Source organism: Saccoglossus kowalevskii, chromosome 2, assembly GCF_978046115.1.
Source record: "Saccoglossus kowalevskii chromosome 2, keSacKowa6.1, whole genome shotgun sequence".
Classification (NCBI taxonomy): Eukaryota; Metazoa; Hemichordata; class Enteropneusta; family Harrimaniidae; genus Saccoglossus; species Saccoglossus kowalevskii.
Window position 1 is genome coordinate 9,025,580 of NC_140642.1, and position 22,460 is coordinate 9,048,039.

Consider the following 22,460-nt stretch of genomic DNA (forward strand, 5'->3'; position numbering starts at 1 on the left):
TGGGGATAATGCTAATCAAGTGTGCATTATCCCAGAGCATCTCTATGTATGTACCAAGTTTCATTGAAATCTGAAAAGAGATTTTTGAGATATCTGTAACACGCACAAACATCAACATAATTTGTCATTGGGAAACAAATGGAGACATAACAAATCAAAATGTTTTCACCAAAGAAAGTATGAATAAAATCGGCCTACAATAAGAACTAGACACATACACAAGTATTAAACTCAATTGTGGTCAAATCAAAACTTGCATGCATATATATGAGATTATGTACAATTGTCTTTGTACAATGTTACATTCAAAGAAATTACCTAGATGGACATACAAAATCTGATTTTAATATACTTCTTTTGAATGGAGACTTAAAAGCGTGCATACACAAAATATATTAAGGAATTCTATGAATATTTACTTATCAAATTAAATAATTACTACTGGTAATTTGAAAATGGATTTGGTCATGTCTATTTGTCTATGACCTTTATATATGTTGATTCTAATAAATAAATCAAACTCTGAAAATCCTATTCAAATCTTAATTAGAAATTGTTGAACTGCAGAGAAATAATTTTTGAAACTTAAAAATGCCAACATATATTGCAATCTTCCCTTATGAAAATGCATGGTTACTGTCTTGTGAAATGTCATATTTTCCAATGACAAAGTTGCTGCAATAATTGTATCTTATAATTTTAAACATCTTTATCAAAATGGTTGAAATAAATGTGGGAAATGCATGTTTAAGGCTTTGCAGCTGATATCTCTTATCATGCAAGGTCTTTTTCTAATTGCAATAAATGTGTAATCTCTTATCATGCAAGGTCTTTTTCTAATTGCAATAAATGTGTAATCTCTTATCATGCAAGGTCTTTTTCTAATTGCAATAAATGTGTAATCTCTTATCATGCAAGGTCTTTTTCTAATTGCAATAAATGTGTAAAGATTGGGTTGGATTGATGCAATATATACAAGTAGTTTAACATGCTGACACAGTTCACACGATTTCAATAAGATTTTCATACCTTTGACATACACTTCTGCATATCCACATTACTTTCTACATTCTGGCATATAGGCCTGTCATGGTTTTCAACAAGTTCCAGTTGTAAACCAAAATTAACAATTATGAAACAAGTCTTGGTGAAAACCCAAACATGCATGGTCAATTTTGACCAAACATGTTTGCCCAAATTGTAAATGCCATACATAACTAATATAATAACAGAAAACATCATGCAACACATACAATAATTATTTAATTTTTTTTTTTTTTTTAATTTTATTGCAGAATCTTTTACGAGATATATAGTCTGATCCAAGATAAAACATAGACTATAGCCATTTATTTTGGGGATGACTTGTATCTCGGAAGAGATTGAGTAAATTGAATTTATCTAACTCAAAATCTGGTACATCAAATCATTTATGGATATACATGTATTTTATATATGCATTTTATACTGAAGAAGTATTATCCTATTTTTCAAATAAAAGCACTAGAACATTTTATTACGTCATGCATGAATCTTTAAACATGATAAATGCAGACCAAAATTCAATGACAAGTTCCAGGTACTATCAACCCTATGTACTTCATAGAAACACTTAAAATTGTGTGATTTTTTTTTTCTTTTTTACAAAATGGCCTGAAGAGAACTATGCCTTAATTTCCATTATACCAAATATGAATAGTATGTAAAAATAAATAAAATGGCCACTGGTCTGTCATTTTGAATCAAATCTAGAAACAAAATGATGTGTAATACCAAGAACAAAATTAATCTATGAGAAATGATTGATAACATGTTAAAATTTTTATTTTTGTATGTTTTCTTTTTGACAAAAATAGTCACCAGTCGGTCAGAGGTCAACAAAATGGAAAAAAAAAATTGACATGCAAATGTAGAACATTGAACAAAACTCAGTTTAGGCATGTCTGAGAAATGATGTTGGATGCACAAACAGAATCCAAAACAGAAGCTCCGGTTTCTAATCCAACCCTATTTGAAAGGACACAAATCAAACTTGGGAACATTTATATAATGTCATGCAATTGGGCCTTCTGATTGACTGTGAAGCACTAGATAGATTGTAAGTTCACTTGGAATTATCCTTTTTCAAACCATCAAAAGTAAAACTCAATGAAAATATGTTTGTTACATGGCTTGCACGTAATATAGTAAAAAAAATAAATGCTATTGACAGTATCAATTTATGTATCACATTATTGCAGTATCTCTAGTATCTGTACTATGATGTGACATGTTTTCTAAGAAAAAAAACGCACATGACTATAATAACAGCAACAGGAAAATAGTCAACACTAATGATACTTGTACTATTCAAACTATGTGTATGCAAGGTTGAGGTTCTACAATCAGAAGAGTACAAAACTAAAGTCCCTACAATAGCAGCCAGGTGCTAAAGAAACATTTTTTTGAAAGTAAGGCAAACAAATGACAATTAACAAACCCATCTAAAGCAAAGCTGACACACGATTTTGTTGTGGCAAGTGCCATTTTGGGGCACGAACTGGGAGGCTCTCTCGCTGTTCACGACTAGTTCACACATACGGTAGTTCTTGAATGTGTGCCCATCACTGACCACATTGACATGAACTAGCACGACGAGTTCACGCATAGTTTATGCACTTCCCGCACGTTGGTTGGCATGGCACCGTCCAAATTGCACAAACTCATCGTGCCAACCTGGGCATGCCATATAAAAAGGAGGCCTCCCCAACCCCTGGTCATTTTTGGATTGGCTGTGTTTTTGCTTTGTTTTAGGCATGTTGTCTTTGTGATATAAGTTGTTTCTTCACTGGAAAGGCGAGCAGTGTCTAGGAAGCCCTATATATACCCCTGCACCGGCGTGAGCACCACTGTCGCACAGTAGTCGTGAACTGCTCGTGTCATCAATGCGTGAAGTGCACATGGTCGTGTCAGTGGGAAGGCACGGCCAGGCTGCGACACGCACCAATTTGTGAACATGTCGTGAACTACTTATGAACTCACGTGAGCCGTTCGTGAACTTTTCATGACAGTAATGCATGGCGTGCACTGGCACGCATCCTCCTGACGAGTTCACAAAAGTTTGCACATAGTTCATGACCCGGTCGCTAAATTTTGTCATGACTAAAATTTTGAACATTTCAAATTTCTCGTGCCAGCAGTCACGACAGGTTCACTCGCACTTCACGACACGATTGCGCACAGGCCTGACTTGAGTCGTGCCAATGCATGCCACAGAATCGTGTCAGCCTTGCTGATTTCAGAAAATCAGTCACCATTTTGTGTCTTGTTCTGTTTCTAATCTGTCTTTAAGTTAATATATCTGTTTTATACTTTGTCATTTCATTTTGTCTGTTACCCTGTCTTTTGATTATCCCTGTGTGGGAAATAGTTTATTACTATTAGCAGTGACTTCATGTATATAGGTTTCACACCACAACTAGAATGTGTCTCTATTTTGAAAACAATGATTTGCAAGTGATATGACGTATTTCAAACTGTTTATGCAATCAATATGATACCACAATGAGAAAGCCTGTAAATGCAATTTTAACAAAAACAAACTGGTGTTGAAATGGTGGACTGATACATTTAGAGTGAGTAGTCAGCTGGGTCAACTTTTCTAATATTGCAAATATTCAGTACTTGAACCAATACAATCAGCTTCTTTTTTGTGATCTGTGCTGAATATATGTAGATGCACCACAAAGAACTTAGAGATAAAGATAGCTTTCAATAGTTTATAAAGTAAACAAATGCATAGCAAATAGGTGGTTTGCATATTTGGCTTTAAAAAAACTAATATAAAGTGGAACAAAAAATGTTTTGTTTGAACTTTGGAAGAATTGGTGATTTATCTTTTTCTTGAACGACAATCTATAGCTTTATGCCCTGGTTTTTGACAGTTGTAGCACACTATATTAAGTGATGTTTTAGGCTTGCTCTGTTTCTTTTGATTCTTCCTTGGTACTGCAGACAGAGTAGGAATGCTGACGTTGATGTGGGTACCATTACTCCCCAGTGAACTAAGGTTATGTCTGACTGCCATGGAGTAACTTATCTGTGCATCACTACCAATGGTCAATAGGTCGTCTAGATGAGAGGAATGGTTACCAAGTGACATACTTTCTAAGCTTCGTTTTTCCATCATTTCCATTTCAACTTCAGTCACTCTCTTCTCCAACTGATTTATTTGTTGCATCTGTAAATGACAAATGAGTTTATTATTCTCAAAAGTGTATGTGAATAAAATATATCGTTATTTCACCCACAACAATTTGCAGTCTGGCATTATCGGTCTATGATTGTAGGAAACCTGCAATGACTTGTGGGTAATGGGGGGTTTAATACCAAACAGCTTCTACAGCAAATAAAACATTCTTTGGATTTGAATGAAGCAGCAGGATCTTCTTAAGTAAATTTATAAATATAAGTTTTATAGGGAAGAAGGCCACACAGCCCTGTAATGTAGTCCCAAACATGAATATGACGTCAAAAATGCACTATGTGTCAGCACTAGCAATTGCAATTTGCACTTACAAAAAAAAAAGTCAGGAGAGACAACAGTGACATAAAATGTCACCTGACACAATAAAATATTTAAAAAAAAAGGTACTTGGGGTTTGCAACTACGGTGACATGATACCAATATCCCGTTTCAATCACGCTCTCACATAACCGTTCCAATGCACATGCCCGAGGTAACCAGGATACTGGGATGTCCAGGTGGATCAAAATAGCTGCTCACGATATGACGGATTACGATAACTATATTATCTGTACATTTACAATGTATTACATTTTTTCACTATGAATGTGGTTTTATTGTTTTATTACAAACCGCTTTTGTCATGTCAGAAGGTTGTAGCCCCAGTCTCGCTATCTACGAGATGAGACTTGAATGAGATCTTGGCATGATGTCACCATACAGTACTATGCGCGTTGTAAACCCCAAGTAATGTACCTCTGGTTTTATAAATATTTTCAAAATTTCCATAAAACGCTTATAAAACACTTTACTGTATATAAATGAAATAAATCTTACCACGTTATCATCTTCTGGAGACATCCACATGTTGTCATCACCTCTACTTCTACCACATGCACCAATGTTCTCTTCATCCATCACATCATTCTCTGTCATTTGATTGGCTTTTACAATCAGTAAATGCGACAATAAAACCAAATTATCACTGGTGACTTTTATATCGATTAATCCCAACAGCTCTTCAACAGTACGTCCAGTCAGTGTATGGATTCTTTCCTTCAAATCATCATCACTTAAACCTTTCAAGGGTTCACTATGTGTGAACCGTGTCAAATGTGGTGGTAGTTGCCCATAATCATTCTCTTTCATTTTTAACAGAACTGATGTAATTTCTTTCCCTACCAACACATCTTGGGCATTTGATTTTAATACCACTGGTTCTAGAAGCAATTTTGTAACAAAAAATTCATACTTTCTATAATAGCATTAGTGTATTGAAAGATGTGATGAATTACCATAAAAAAACTCTATCATACAAAGGCAAACAAAATTGTTAACACGTATGGATAGTAAAAATGAATGGGAAACAACACTATCAGCTGAGAGTGTGTATAAATAATATTTGAAAACATTCATCACTTTCAATGTAAAGTGTTCCAAATCCTTTTAAAAATGTATTCATTCATGAACTCTGTTTTTCTGAAGGGCAGGAACAAAAACACCTCAATCACAATGAACGTATCACAATATGAAGAATGAATGGCATACATTTTTATTTGGGTTGCATTCAGTAACATTTCAGAAGAATCATGAAATTCTCAGGTCAAAATTGATTTCTCACCTTGGTGGTGTTTGACACCATTGGTTAATTTTATTTCATTCTTCACTGTATCCATGTAATCTGCTCCATCTTTCATCATATGCATTCGTGATGAAGAATATAAACCCTGCTGAATTTCATCTTCCAGTTTCTGATTTTGCTCTTCCAGTAAGTACAGATCTTTTCTCATTACCTTCACAACATTACTAAGCTCTTCCATTTTCTTATTACATTGTACTATTAGTGTTTGCAAGGCATTCTGAAACACAATATGAACAGATCTTTGATGAGAGGAATACTTCAATGGTTGCATTAGTGTGTTCGTTTTATGAAAAACTGCAGTGGCGATGTTTAAATTTTTATTTTATATTAAAATATTTCAATGCTACAAGATATACGATAAAAGTTTAATATTTACTATGTTATCGCCATTGTATTAAAGGTTGATTTGGCCCTGAAACAATAAGCAGACATTCCCAATTCTACCATACATGATATGCACTTCACCTGCCAGCATTAATGCATACAGTGTTTGCCCCATGATGGGTGGAATAAATGTAAGAATAACTGTCTCTATATAAATCTAAATTAACAGCACTTTAAATATGGTTGGAAACTATGTTGCAATCAATATTTGTAAATGAAAAACAAAGTCATTCTGAATTACTGTGAAATCTGTAGTAATATTAAAATGGTACAATGCAACAGAGGGGATGTGGCTTCTATTAGAGCATCTACACATATGAGAAATGATGAATTTTTGATTCTCAATTATTCAAAAAGAATGGGTGTGACTTCTATTAGGGATGCGGCTTCTAATACAGATTTTACATCAACATAGCAATGTGGCATTATCCAGAATATCTTACCAAATCTAATTACATTCATTACTATAAAAGTTGAATTCAGAACTTGTTACAGACCACTTTCTAAATCACAAACTCTAGAAAAGAAGCGTTGCTTATGATGTAGCATTGTTAATGCTTCAATAAATGACACAACAACTCCATGATGTGAATCGTCTGTGAATCACACCATGATGCTGAAGCTTGTGGTACCTGATCGTACCATCCACCAGCAGAGACTGTACAGGCGGGCGTCATGGCTGGTGTCCCCCTGGCGGAAGCCTGCAGATAGACTCACAACCCCAGGGGGATGGACAGCATGGGTACCTGTGTAAAGTCTGCTTGGTCTGTGGTGGAAACCCGTTTATTGCTAAGGTTGTTCATGAGTAGATAAACATGTTTGAGCAGTTACACTTTAGTGAGATCGGCAGTTGTTTAAAAAGTTGAACGGGTGGGAGGTCTGCTGAGACGATGTGTGCCGTACAGTGCTGCAAAACTGACTGATGCTTGAAGGGAATATGGGCACTGATAAAGCAAATCTGGTGTTAATGAAAGACGAAATGTGAGCAAATATTGCATGAAGCAAAATGTGGCATGGGAGGTGTGAAAATATGAAAGAGGGATGCCAGCTTGGTCAGATAATAAATTATATTCATACTGTTTTGATCTGTATCATTGAAGATTAGGTTTTTCTTTTTACATGATGAATGAATGCACAACCAAACATAGTTTTTGATTAGAACGACATTGCTTTACCCATATACGTCATTGTGACGTCGATAGAATCATTCTATCACTAGACGAATGGTGTATGGGATAGTGGTTGATATTAATGTCATCAGAGGAGAGCTGTTTGAATGTGACTAGGTAGTTAGAACCAACATACACATGAAAACAAAATAGAGACTTACTTACAACATATGTTAGTGTAATCAGATTTTGACAGCTGTAGTAATTCAAATCAAATTCACATTGATTAGTTTATCAGTGTGATTTTTTAATTACCAAAACAGAAATGTAAAATTTTCTTTTCTGTATTAATAGAGAATTATTCTATTCTATTCTATCCTATTCTATTATATTCTATTCTATTCTATTCTATTCTATTCATAAATGAATGTTTCTCTAAAGTTACCTATGTACATACAACATACCATTTAAATCAATAGAGAATTATTCTATTCTATTCTATTCTATTCTATTCTATTCTATTCTATTCTATTCTATTCTATTCTATTCTATTCTATTCTATTCTATTCTATTCTATTCTATTCTATTCTATTCTATTCTATTCTATTCTATTCTATTCATAATGAATGTTTCTCTAAAGTTACCTACAGTACTCATTTCGCCGAACCTCCCGCCCGCTTCCGGATTTCGATCGCTTTTTTTTCGCTCGCTTTGTTCAATCCGACCGCGCAATTTCCGCTTTTTTTTCGACCGCGCAAATCTGGAAGTATCCGCTCGCGCAATCGCTCGCTCGCCTGACAGCACAACCGCCCGCATTTACAGTTCATTACCTACTGTTTCATGTACAAGTGTATCATTTTTGTTTTTATGATGTTAAAATAAGAATAAATACAATTAGAAATTTATAGAACGACCGTTGAAAAAAATACGGTGGATCACACGGCCATATAAAATTGGTGATAATAATGTACACCATAAACAAGATCGAACCAAACATGTGAAATCAAATACGACACTGACACAGACACAACTAATATGAAATAAAACCATTCTATTTTTGGTGGAGAGCGAAAAATGTCTACTGTAGAGTACGGTATTCGTTGAGTTAAACCGTGTGTAGGGTGACGGTTGTCATGCACGCATGGTTTGGGTTTAACACGGGTCAAGTTGTAGTTATGTTAAAATCCGTGGCACCTATAACAATTGAAGAATATCTGCAGGAATAGTAAGACTGTGAAAAAAACGACTGATCGATTGTTATAGAATGACCGTAGTGTACAATTTGTCAAACAAATACAATACTTGCAAATGTAATGTCGGCCAGCGCCCATCTTACTTGTCCGAAGTTGTCGACACCGACTTCACTGGAGATCGCGTTTTCTAACTAGGCGGCTGGCAAGCGGACTAACACGTTACATAAATCTGTTGAATTACAATTATGGTTTTTATGTTTGCGCCCAATGTCTCGTTATAAAATAAAGGATTCAAATTTTGCAGGGTATTCCGTTTTTTGCGAACTCTGGGCGAAATACTTTCATGAGCTGTACGTAGTTCACTTACAGCCAAAACAAAGTCAGCTTGGACATTAAGTTGTGAGACGCGAAAAAACAAACGCTGCCAGTGATAGATTACGTTCACTGAATAAAAGAACAAAATAAACGCAATCAAAGGCGCCGACCACACGCTTTGAAAATAAATAGAACGCGTTGCTAAGAGGAATCGCATCTGCATCTCGACGACGTCTCCGGTCATGAGCAGGGTTTGCCACGTCTTAGAAAAATTTAAAGTTAAAAAGGAATCAGTGTCGGGGAACCATTCACAATGTTTGCATGAAAAATCCCACGCGAAAGCGTTTTTTTTTCTTCCTGTTACAAACACTATGATACCTGAATCCCGATTAATTCATAAATATGAATCGGTAAGGGTCAATTTTCCTGCAATCCTTCAAGATTAAATTTGCCTCCTAAAATCTTTCTAACGATGAGCTGGAAGATTGCCATAATTGAGTGCCACCATTTCTGTTCTAAGATTTATTCAGTATAATAATACAAATGTTCACCCCAACAGAAGTGGACATACAGTTTTAGCGACCCGAAGAGCTCATTGTCAACCGAGGCGAAGCTCTACGATAAAGACTTTCCGTTCCCAAAAAATAATAAGAAGAAAAAAACTTCTCGTTCCCGACATTACGAAATTCTTTCGTTTTGGGGAAAAAACCTGGAAAAAAAACTGATTTTGACAAAATAATTTAGAAATTGATATTAAGAATATCTCATAACGAAATCTATTTCATGTGTACCCATAATTTTTTTTCATAATTACTGATTACACACGAATATTACAGAAAAAAATAATTTGCTATATTATCTATATTTGTGCCTTTTATTTGTTTTGAATCATGACTGAAAGGAGCTAGATGAAATTACAAACTATGTAGTGTGTTTGACAACTCGTGTATGAACAACAATTTTAATAAATATGATTTTACTTGGTAAAATTACTGTATTTTTCTACATAAAAACAAAAGAATTTCACAATGTCTTTGTTATCATAGCGTTGTTGGTGATAGTTGAAAATGATACATCCACGTGAACCTGCTTATATGAGATCGAAGGAGTCTGTTTTCAACAGCCGTATACATCTAACTGCGTCATCGCTAAGTTTCCTTGTGGACCACGAGTTCTGTTCCTTGTTTGCACGTTTTCATGTTCACACAATCGCAGACATTATTTGTAAGGGTGCCCTTTGAAATGGCACATTTTCTCGATGTTTTAGCGAGTACTCCGCGAGTATATAGCTTGTTCTCACATCAGCATAATTTTCCTCGAGTTCACTCATCGCTTTCCCACATGCACTTCTCGTTCTTTGCTGCTAACTTTTTTTGCACTCTAATATGGTGTTGTTTTTGTCTTTCTAAACATCGAGTTTATTTTTGACATTCAACGAGATCGCTTGAATTTTGAATTTGATGACGGTTCGAATTTATCCACTTTTACAGTGATCAACATTGCGTTCGAGTAGTAATTACAAGCCTGATTTACATTTTTCTTGCGGTGTTTTTCGTCAATGTATTAAATATAAGTGCTTTGGGAAATAACATAATTATATTGCGCGAGTGAAAGAGTTTGGTGAGACTGTCACAACACGTTTTATTTATTTCCAACGCGCGTGGTCGGCGCCTCTGATTGCGATTATTTTGTATTTTTGTTTTCAAAATGTATCACTGGCTGCGTTTGTTTTGTTTTCCTCAACACATTAACTGTTCCGAGATCTCTTTCATTTTTCGTCCGGCTGCTGCCAATCCAATAATTCGTCGCCGCATGTACTCAGACAAGCGATTAATCGTCACAATCATTATACTAGTAGTTTAAGTCCAATTGATTTGTAGAAATTCAGCTATGCGATAATTATATGTGCAGTTTTGTTTTGCGCACCCAGACACGAGCAAAAGTTAACCAATAGATTTTCTGAACTACAGCATTCGTATTACTTATGCACATTGAGTAAGGGTCATAGTGCGAGTTGCGTTCAAAAATAACAAAGTGTCAAATTATTTTGAGCGCCGTTCGGAATAAATTTAGTCAAAATCACACACAGAAACACACACACAACACACAAATACTAGTACTCAATACATATCGCGATTGACCAGTTATATAGCTGCTTGAACTACACACACAAGGACGTAATTATGTAAATACAGGTCACAGTTCGACTTGCGTAGCAAACGTTACAATGTGTCAAGTGATTTGAAGGCGTCTTTGTTCCAAAACAGAGAAGCAATAGGCGTTGTGTTTTGAATCGTCATTAAAACCTAAATTTATTACGAATAAAAACTTAAGTTTATACATACAATGTACGATCATTGTTACTCCAGCGTTCGGCTGGCAAGCGGACGATGTTTCTGAAGCCAGCCATAGCAGGAGTGAGCGAGCGAACAAAAGCGAGCGAGCGAGCGAACGAGCGAACAAAAGCGAGCGAACAAAAGCGAACGCGAGCGAGCGGAAAAAAAGCGGTCGGTTTCCGGTCGGAAAGCAGCGAGCGGTCGGAAATTAAGCGATAAGCGGTCGGAAAAAAAGCGATAAAAGCGGGAGGTTGGGCGGAATGAGTACTGTATGTACATACAACATACCATTTGCTCATTTTGGGTGTCCACTTGTTGTCGCATGAAAGTACACTGAGCCTCTCGAAGTGCTTTCTCATTCTCTAATTCAGTTATCTTTCTCTCTAGGATGGTTGTCTTTAAATCTCTTTCTTCATCCTTCAATGATTGGTTCTTCATCATCATCATTAAATGTAGTTGTAATGCTGTTGGATCAGCCTCATGCTGTTCCACTAGCCTTCTTACACCCTATAGTAAATCAAACACACAAGTGTCTATTTATATCTGAATAAAATAAGTTAAAAAGTGACAAAACATCCATGTTAGTATTCAAAACTAAAAGTTGGTTGATACATGTAAGTTCATGTTATGGCAATATAATATGAGGTTATCATCAGAATATATACCACAGGACTTTAATGTCAATGTCAAATAATTTATTACAAGAATACCACAAAAAAGGCACTCAGGTGGTATTGTTGCATTGATCTCTGCTAATCCAGGAAACCCTCAAATATTTTCCAGAATTTGAACATATATTCATAGCATTAATACATAAATCTTTGTTCAGAGACCAAATTAAAAATCAAAGAAAGCTTAGAAAGAACTCCCGTGTGCTGAGGGAATAGGGATCATGATGTAATATTCGGGAATATTTGAAAATGATAAACAAATTATGAATAATCTATTAAATAAGGAGCCACCAGTAGTCATCTACACACATAGACATTGTATACCTACGATAAGCCTAGTGAGTACTTAAAAATATGCATAAAAAGTCTACACAAAATTGAAACATTAAAAAGAAAACTGAAATAATTCATAAAACATTGGGGAAAATGAAATGCAACGAAAATAGTAAACAAATAAATGCCCAAAATAAACTTATAGGGCATTTAAAAATATTTTAGATATTTAGTTAACACGGAAAACGTAAAGTAGCAAGAACAACTATGTAAATTTCTGACAAACAATCACAATCTAAATATCTAAAATTCAAACCACTATCTTAATATCAATATGTGTGTCAATAAATATTATATTTATTTATTTTCAGTTACGTATATTAATAAGGAAGGCATCACAATCTTTTCGATTGGTTCGTATATCCCGAAAATTGACATGGTAAAATTACAACCATTGTACAGCTCAGTACCATAACAAATATTAATAATTTACGGCAGACGTATTTCTCGGTACATAAAATTCAAAGTAATCCCCAACGCGTCTTATTTGTTACTGCGTATAAATTGACACTATCTGGGGCACAACGCACGCGATGAGTACCAACCCAAAATACACACAGGACATTTTAAGTGGCTCAAAACAAAACCTATTCGCTAATTTTCGTTTCGAAAACATCTACAACGGCTTAAAACCCTGCAGCCCGTCCCGCATGTTTTTTTGTTACCAGGCAGGAGACGCCGGTCAGCGTGGCGTTGCCCCAGTGGTTTCCACTGTAGTCAGGTCAATATATGGAAAATACCCCCTCAACCCCCAAAAAATTGCTACAAAAGGTTTCTCAACTGATTCTGGTAGGTTTCAGTGTACTTTTTAACATACTAAAAGTTTACCAAAGTAGGATGGCGTCCAAGATGGCCGCCGAAACATCTGAAAGATCATAACTCTGTAACTATCAACTCAAATTTGATGATCTCAGTGTCTATATCTAGGTTTTTGGGGATATAGAACACATTAAGATCATACAAAATGATGTTGGCTGATTATGTACCGGTAACACACAAATCCAGTATAGCATCAAAAATGGCTGCCAACACCTCCAAATGACTGCAAGTTCATAACTATTGACACAAATGTGATAATCTTGATGTCCATCCCCAGGTTTTTTGGGGCAAGGAACACATTAAGAGAACTTTGGATATCACTGAGCTATTGAATCATTATGAAATTTAATTCATGACCTTCAGCTGTCCACTATCACCTATTGCACAAATACCTTTGTCCATGGAATAAGTTTCAGAGTTTTCAGTTTTGAGTATCATCCTCTTCCCCAGTATCAACGTCTTGAGTGTTGTTTGGGTTGTAACAGTTTTCAGTTTGGCAAGAGCCACACACAGCAGTGCAGGGGAGTCCATACCGTCTGCAGCTGCATCGAGAAGATTTGCATCCCACCAAACAGTTGCAATGGATAATTTTCAAGAGTTTGTCAGACGCAGCATTTTTTGGGGTCATAATTGGAATTAACTGATCATTTTCCTGTTTCCATCCCAATTGATCACAACATTATCACTATTGACGGCAAAGGGACATTTCATGGAATGGGTGTCATTGCTTCTATCACCCCTAGAAAAAGGACGAACCATATCATTCAACGAAGACAGATCTCAGGACTGAAAACTTAAAACAATCTTGGAGTACAGGTTTGCAAGGCATGCTTGTCATGAGGTAGTTTTCCAGGACCTGCCGAGATTTCTTGACTCTGACAAGAGGATCGATATTCTGTGGGAAGTTTTCCTCGGCTTCAAAGAGGCAACACCGAATTGGCTAGGGATGATGCATATCTTGCATCAGGGGAGCTAGCACCCTGGGCAGTTCTCAGTCAAATTCTTGCCTATGATCAATATGTACTCTGAAGACAAATCATGTATTGTGTCTACATTAGCCTTTGTTTGCAACCTTGCCATGAAGCACAACCTTCTCACCATTGTAACATTTGACCAGCCCTTGTTTTGGAAGGCTGCCAAAATCATCGTTGATGTGCCACAAAGTAGTCACCTGAATGGCATTGTACTGATGTTGGGGTGTTTCCATACACTTATGAACTTGCTGGGGGCCATAGGAACTCTCATGGAAGGAACTGGTCTCAAAAACATACACAAGACTGTCTTGGAGAAAATGCAGTTGTGCACATGATGACTGGGAAAGCTGTCCAGAGGGCTTTGTGGGGCCATCTTCTTTTTGACAAGTGCCTACATAACCAGCTTATAACGGAAATAGTCAAAGACGATCCCGAGATTCAGACATTGCTGGATCAAGCTGAGGAATTGTACTCCTCCCTTCTTAGCGGAGAGACAACGCTAGGAGATGCTGCTTGTTCTGAGGTTTTGATTCAACTCAAGACAGTAATGGAGAAGAAGAAATCTGAACTTCCTCAGACCTCAAAGTTCAGCCAGTTGTGACTAATTTATCAGCGCATGGTTGACATGGCAAGAATGTTGATCAAGGCAAATCGTACTGCCCTTCTGTTCCAGCGTTTCCTTGCGGTGTCAAGGTCAGGAGATCTTTCCCTTGAATAGTTTTGACATATGAACTAAGCCCCTAACCTCCAGCCCTCTTTGAGGCCAGGAACATTTTTCGAAGAGCAGACATTTTGCGACCATGCTGCGGACTTATCAAGTGAAGCTGTGATGAACTCTATTCCTGAAACAGATTGGTACGTGCTTGAGGTGGTTCTTTGCTCCACCGTTTACCTTGGAAGAAAGACGATACAATAGCCAAGTATTATGCAGACTTCACTGTGAGACATTACGGACTAGCGACAGTGGTGTTCGATGGCTATGGTGAAGGTCCTTCCATAAAAGACAATACACATCAAAGACAAGGAAAAAATCTGCACTCACTGCAGGCAAAAAGGAGGCAAAAACAAGGGAGACATGATTGCACTCATCAGCACAGCACTAACTGAAAGGGGATGCCATGTCATTTAGTCACCAGGAGATGCAGACGTTGATATCGTTAAGGCAACTGTTGAACAATCCCGTCATTGCACCACAACATTGGTCGGTGAGGATACAGATTCGCTGATCTTGCTCCTTCATTACTTCAGAACAGACAATAAGATCATCTTCTTCCGTTCTGATGCTAATAAGCAGTCAAAAGAACACAAAGTGTATAACATTAACCTGTTGAAAGAAACTTTAGGAGATGATGTGTGCAATGAGTTGCTCTTTGTACATGCCTACTCAGGCTGTGTTTGAACTTCAAGGATTTTCGGCATCGGAAAAAAAGTCAGCCTACCGGATATTTGTGAAATCTGATCCTGTCATGAAGTCCTGTGCTAGTGCATTCATCCTTCAAAACAAATCTCAGGAGGACATATCAGATCTTGGCAAAGACATGATGGTTAATCTCTTTGGTGGCAAGTATAATGATACGCTATCATCACTGCGCCATACCATTTTCACCAAGAAAGTGGCAACTGCTGAATCATTTGTCACTCTTGAACGGCTTCCCCCAACATTACCTGCAACAAGATTCCATAGCCATTGTGTGTACTTTCAAATTATGGTATGGATGGGGGATGGCAAATGAAATGAATCCAATCGAATGGGGATGGAAACAGGAAAATGATCAGTTAATTCCAATTATGACAAACTCTTGAAAATTATCCATTGCAACTGTTTGGTGGGATGCAAATCCTCTAGATGCAGCTGCAGACGCTATGGACTCCCCTGCACAGCTGTATGTGGCTCTTGCCAAACTGAAAACTGTGACAACCCAAACAACACTCAAGATGTTGGTACCGAGGAAGAGAATGACACACGAAACTGAAAACTCTGAAACTTATTCCATGGACAAAGGTGTTTGTGCAATAGGTGATAGTGGACAACTGAAGGTCATGAATTACATTTCATAATGATTCAATAGCTCAGTGATATCCAAAGTTCTCTTAATGTGTTCCTTGCCCCCAAAAACCTGGGGATAGACATCAAGATTATCACATTTGTGTCAATAGTTATGGACTTGCGGTCATTTGGAGGTGTTGGCAGCTATTTTTGATACCATACTGGATTTCTGTTACATTATAGGCCAACATCATTTTTTATGGTCTTAATGTGTTCTTTGCCCCCGAAAACCTAGATATAGACACCAAGATCATGAAATTTGAGTTGTTAGTTACAGAGTTATAATCATTAAGAAGTTTCGTCGGCCATCTTGGACGCCATCTTGAAAAAAACACATTTCCGGGGGTCCTACTTTGGTAAACTTTCAGTATGTTAAAAAGTACACTAACACGTACTAGAATCAGTTGAAAAACTTTTTGTAGCAATTGTTTGGGGGTTACACTTTATTTTAACCTAACTACTGTGCATTCAGTAGTTAATGCCGACATCACGATCTATACATTCCACAGGAAGCATGGTATTCAGCTTAACCATATTTTCTTTTTTGCTCCATGGCTTAATAGGAACAGTAACTCGAGCAATAAATGTGCCTTCCGATTTGAGGGATATCGTGCCGTGTAATATTCAATGAAAAAAATAGTGAAACACGAGGCCCACGCTGGGGGCCCACATAAGTTGTTGCAATAGTGTAAATATAACAAAGCCAGACACCGATTGTTTCCTTTGCTAGGTAAAATCAATGTACAGAATAACCGGATGAAACAACTAAAGTAAACTAGGATATATTAGAGCCAATGAATTCGTAATTTCCGACGAAAAGGGCCGGAGAAAAAATACCCCTCATAACAAATCATCGTCATAACAAATCACCGTGTTGAGGGGGCGGTGAACAATGAGACACCGATTGTCAAATTGTTTTGGTAATCATCGCATGTCGATTCATGTCATTTGTACAGGGTACTCTGACACAGAAATAAGGTAAACCAGCTTACTTAGTGCTAATGATTTTGTGATTTCCCACACGAAGAACGTTCTCAGAAATAATCCGACATGCTGATCAGCCCACCAACAATCGGCACCAAAATTAATCACTGCTGTCACGGTAAATTCGGTATGTTTTACAAGTTTTTTTTCTCCAAATCCCAACATATATTTACACATGTAGGCAAATTTTGTCAGCTCTGTGTGATATTTTTACTGGGAATGTGCCCCATTTTACGTACAAGAAGCCCTTACACAACGCAGTAGTCATCAACACACATAGACATCCTATACCTACTAATCGACTTGATAGCTTCCTAATTTGGGGAAGGTGGGGGTGAAAGTGCACCATGCAAGTTTCCAAATGTGTAAAGAAAAATAAAGGAAAGAAGTACAGTACAATGTTGGTAAGCAATACAAAGGAAATATCTCCTTACGGCAGCGACTTGATACAACTACATTGATGATGGAGGTCACCATATTTGTTCTCGCGTTCAGTAATACGGTGATAAATCAGGATTCACAAGTACAACGAATTTACACAATATTTTACCATGAAATCAAACCTACCAACCATTTTCATATCTTCAACACTGCCATGGTTTTGGCGATGATGAATCTCACATTCATTATTTTCTTGACTGGACTCACACAGGGTTCAATGTTCCGTGGCTTGAATGTAATTGTACACCACACGTGAATGTAAGCTAGTTTGTACAGTAATTCGTTTCACAGTCATTGAGGTTATACATTTGTTCAATTACTTATTTATTTATTTACTTATACGATAATAAAAAATCATACATGTAATTTCTTAGACCTTTTCATAATGTAAACTGATACATTTCATCTCCCGAGCGCTTGCTTTGATTTTGTACAACACACTGGAAATAACAAAATGGCTGACACCATCATACATTGCTGGTCATAAAAAATAGAATACGCATGCGCATCATTATGCAAATTAGTCCACTCACCGATTCCTATTAGTTGTATTCATGCAATTGGGCATAAAAAAAATAATAAAAAAATACATAAAAAATGCTAAATTTTAATTAAAATGTAAAATACAACAATCATCATTAGTAACATTCTTACCAAGTTACATAAAAATCGTTTTAATGCTTCTTGAGATATAACTGTAATAGCTTAAAATTCACACATTATTATGCAGATGAGCTCATTAATATGCATGGATGTCAACCAAAAACTAATCAAATCTGCACATTGCCCCAGACAAGCTACATACCAAGTTTTATTGAAATCAGAACATTGGTTCTTGAGATATCGATGGAACAGACACACACACACACACACACACACACACACACAGACACACCCACACACACACACACGCACACACACAGACAGACACACTAACTGCAAAGACTCCCTTGTTGTGCTTCGCACATGGGATTCAATTAGCACCCTGCATTTCTTTCTATAAAACAATTTAATATTCTCAAGTCAAATTTATTTGATTTCATTATTATATATGTCAACCGTATGAGTTGGTGATGCATAAAAAACAAGCCGGTAGGCTGGCTTGCAATTCACTAAAAAAAAAAACATGTTTTCATCTGTTTCCATGGTAGGACATGAATGTGAAGCTAAAGTTGGTTTATAACTAAGACTGGTAATAGAAATTTGCAGACAGCATTCAGTCTTCAGAAGTTCATTCACTTTATTACTTGCTGTTATAATTTCTGACCGTAAGTTGCTATTGTATTTTCTAGATTCTTTAATTGAAAGCAGCGTTTACAGTTCATTCAAAGTTCAAAGTTGCGTTGGGACTTATGTTGATACAGTGTAACAATGTTGGCTATTACAAGACTGGTAGGAGGTAATACATTTGTTTGAAAGTATTCAAAAATCAGTTTTTTGGCTGTTGCCATGGCAATGATGGATCAGGAATTTTTTTGCCTATATTACCACCTAACCAGAGTGTTGGTATGACCTGTCTGCCAAGTATGAACAAAATTGTCCCAGCCAAAAAAAAATCACAGCGGAGTTAAAATTGCAGTTATCGGTGAAAAGTTACCCCAACTTTGAGGTCAAATTGCTTGGTTATGAAAAAAGATATCAAAAATAGTAACTATGTGATGTGCCCACATTCAAGCTGAGTAAAATGAGCTACCGGTATGTCCAACATTTTTAGTCCTAGATTTGTAGAAGGAGATACATATGGCACGAGGCTATTCTAAAATCAGTTTTTTGGTATTTTTCAGATTTTACCACCTAAGAGTTAAGGTGTGAGGTGCCTGCCAAGTTTGAGTGAAATCACAGAAGAATTAATACGTGAAGACACAGAAAGTCACATACACACACAGACACACACACAAAAGTGATTTTAATAGCAATAATAACGCCAATAATCTAACCTCCATAAAAAGACCAACTGTCTATAAAGACCACCTTCCCTTGGTGAAGTTACTGTACAAAGGTTGTGGTGGTGTACTCATATGATTTTCTTACCTTGTAAGTACATCCAATTTCAGAAAACTGACAATGACATGGTGCAAGTGGACAGTGTGCAATATGATCATCAAGCTGCAATAAAAACCAATATGAATTGCATGAATGTTTACAACGTCTGAAGGACATTCAAGTAAATTACCTCCCAATAGATTTCTTTGTACAATTGGGAATCAAAGAAAGCTTAGAAAGAACTCCTGTGTGCTGAGAGTATTGGAGACACATTAAAAATTAATTAAAAATTACTTGAACTTGAGATGTTGATGGAAACGCAGAAAACTAATTATGCAAATAAGGTAACTAATATGAACAGATTTAAGTGTAAAACTAATAAGGTCTGCACAATGTACCAAGTTTCATTGAAATGTGATTAGAACCAAAAAAATATTAATTTTAACCCAAAATTAATCAGGCTGTCTATTGTCCTAGAGCATTTATTCAAATGTGATGATCAATACTTGAGTTATCAGTATTAATTATGTTAATTAGGTGATTAAGAAGCATAAATATTTACCAAAAACTAATATGGTGTATAGTCCGAGGTTCATTGAAATGTGATGGGTACTCTTTAAAAGTTTCATTAAAATCCAATGAGTGGTTTTTAGACATCAGTGTAACAGCCATAGAACAGCAAAAAATTAACTAATTATGCAAATTAGGTAATTAACAGGCACAATTATTCATCCCAAAATTAATCAGGTCTCTGTATAGTCCTAGAATATCTATGTCGCAAGTCTCATTGAAATGTGATGATTAGTACTTGAGATATCAGGTGAAAAGCTGAAAATTAACTAATTATGCTAATAAGGTGATTAATATGCACAAATATTTACCCAAAAACTAATTAGGTCTCTGCACAGTCCTCAAGTAACTATGTACCAAGTTTCATTGAAACGTAATCATTACTACTCGAAATATCAAAAGCTGAAAATTAGGTAATTAATATGTACTGATATTACCCTAAAAACTATCAGGTCTGTGCAGTCTCATATGACATCTATGTACAAAGTTTTATTGAAATGTTATGATTAGTACTTGAGATATCAGTGGAAAAGCCGAAAATTGATTAATCATTACCGGTATGTAAATTAGGTAATTAATAATATTAACAGATTTTTACCCAAAACTAATCAAATCTGCGCATTAGTTCAGAGAATCCATGTGCCAAGTTTCATTGAAATCCAATGAGTGGTTCTTCAAAAATCAGTGGAAGTCATAGAACAGCTTAAAATCAGTTGATTATCATGCAAATTAGGTAATTAATATTCATAGATTTTTACCCAAAACTAATCAAATCTGCGTATTGGTTCAGAGCATCCATGTGCTAAGTTTCATCAAAATCCAATGAGTGGTTCTTCAAATACATGTATCAGTGGAACAGTCATGAAACAGCTAAAAATCAGTTAATTATCATTCAAATTAGGTAATTAATATTTATAGATTTTTACCCAAAACTACTCAAATCTGTGCACTAGTTCAGAGCATCCATGTGCCAAGTTTCATCAAAATCCAATGAGTGGTTCTTCAGATATCAGTGGAACAGTCTTGGAACAGCTAAAAATCAGCTAATTATCATGCAAATTAGGTAATTAATATTCATAGATTTTTACCAAAACCTAATCAACTCTGCGCATTATCCCAGAGCATCTATGTACCAAGTTTCACCAAAATTTGATTAGTGGTTCTTGAGATAACGGTGGAACAAAAAAGTGCCATACATACATACATACATACAGACATACATACAGACATACAGACAGACAGACAGACAGACAGACAGACAGACAGACAGACAGACAGACAGACAGACAGACAGACAGACAGACAGACAGACAGACAGACAGACAGACAGACAGACAGACAGACAGACATACAGACATACAGACAGACAGGGTAACTGCAAAGACTCCCTTTTGTGCTTCGCACACGGGAGTCAAAAATGTGAACTGCGACAATTCAAGTTGAATATGTTTTAATGATTTTTGTATATGGATTGTGAATATGTTTTAAGACTGGTATTACACAGTGGAAATAAACGTCATAGACTTCACATGAACGGGAACATAATTATCTCTTGATATTTTCACTCAGCTCGAGTACAGTATCAATCTGAGTCCATGCGTATATGTATTAAATGATATACATGTACAGTTTGGATGTGATTGGTCAAGACATGTCATATGGCTCAGAAACTGCATTTGCTAAAACAAAATGGCCACCAGTCAGCTTTTTATAATCAAATCAAGAAAAGAAATGACATTCATCGAGGAACAGACATATTCAATGGACATACCAAGTTTGAATTAACAAGTCATGACAGGAGAGTCCTTATTGTTTCTAATGAAATAGTATATTTGAGTGCACATGTACATCTTTGTACACTGTACATTTTATGATACATTCATGTATATCTCCCAAAATATGCAGTACATTAAAGGGAACCTCAATCCAAACAACATAATGACCCCTAAAGAAAAAGCTCCACAAATGTAGGAGAATGCAATTTACACTTTTTTTTTATCAGTTTTCATTCTCTAGATATTCAACTTTTCATCGTTATTATGTAGTCAGCCATCTTGATTCTCAAGCAAAGGATTATGGGTAATAGAATCTGTTGTCAGAAATTGAGAAAATTATTTCATCTATAACATGAGAAATACTGATGCGAATTAGTTCAAATTTTCGTTGTGCATATTACTCATGTATATAATTATAGTAATGGAAATTGGAATTTTACAAATACACATAAAGTGAAGATATTGTTAAAAACGTTAAAAAAACAAAAATCAATATTTTAGTTGTGAAATATAGAATGTCACTTTTTTGTCCCCTTTTTGTGCTCAACATGTGATATATCACCTATATAACCTACTCACGTTGGTAAATTGTATACAATATAGGGAAATTTTAGCATTTGGTAGAAAAACATAAAAATAAATATTTTCAGTTCTGTTTC

The 22,460-nt window shown here is 36.0% G+C and overlaps 1 protein-coding gene across 3 annotated transcripts in view; it reads right to left on the reverse strand.

The window, feature by feature from the left end:
* Positions 1-22,460, reverse strand: part of LOC102802434 (uncharacterized) — a 30,677-nt gene that overhangs the window by 1,553 nt on the left and 6,664 nt on the right. For all 3 annotated transcript variants that reach the window (XM_085490807.1, XM_078011967.2, XM_085490810.1), the window contains 5 exons: positions 19,505-19,579; positions 11,493-11,711; positions 5,847-6,084; positions 5,063-5,445; positions 1-4,219 (listed from right to left, as the gene is read on the reverse strand). The exon at positions 1-4,219 is cut by the window's left edge and continues 1,553 nt beyond it. In XM_085490807.1, coding sequence (XP_085346933.1) covers positions 3,872-4,219; positions 5,063-5,445; positions 5,847-6,084; positions 11,493-11,711; positions 19,505-19,579 — 1,263 coding nt within the window. In that variant the 3' untranslated portion in view covers positions 1-3,871. The remainder of the gene's footprint in view (positions 4,220-5,062; positions 5,446-5,846; positions 6,085-11,492; positions 11,712-19,504; positions 19,580-22,460) is intronic.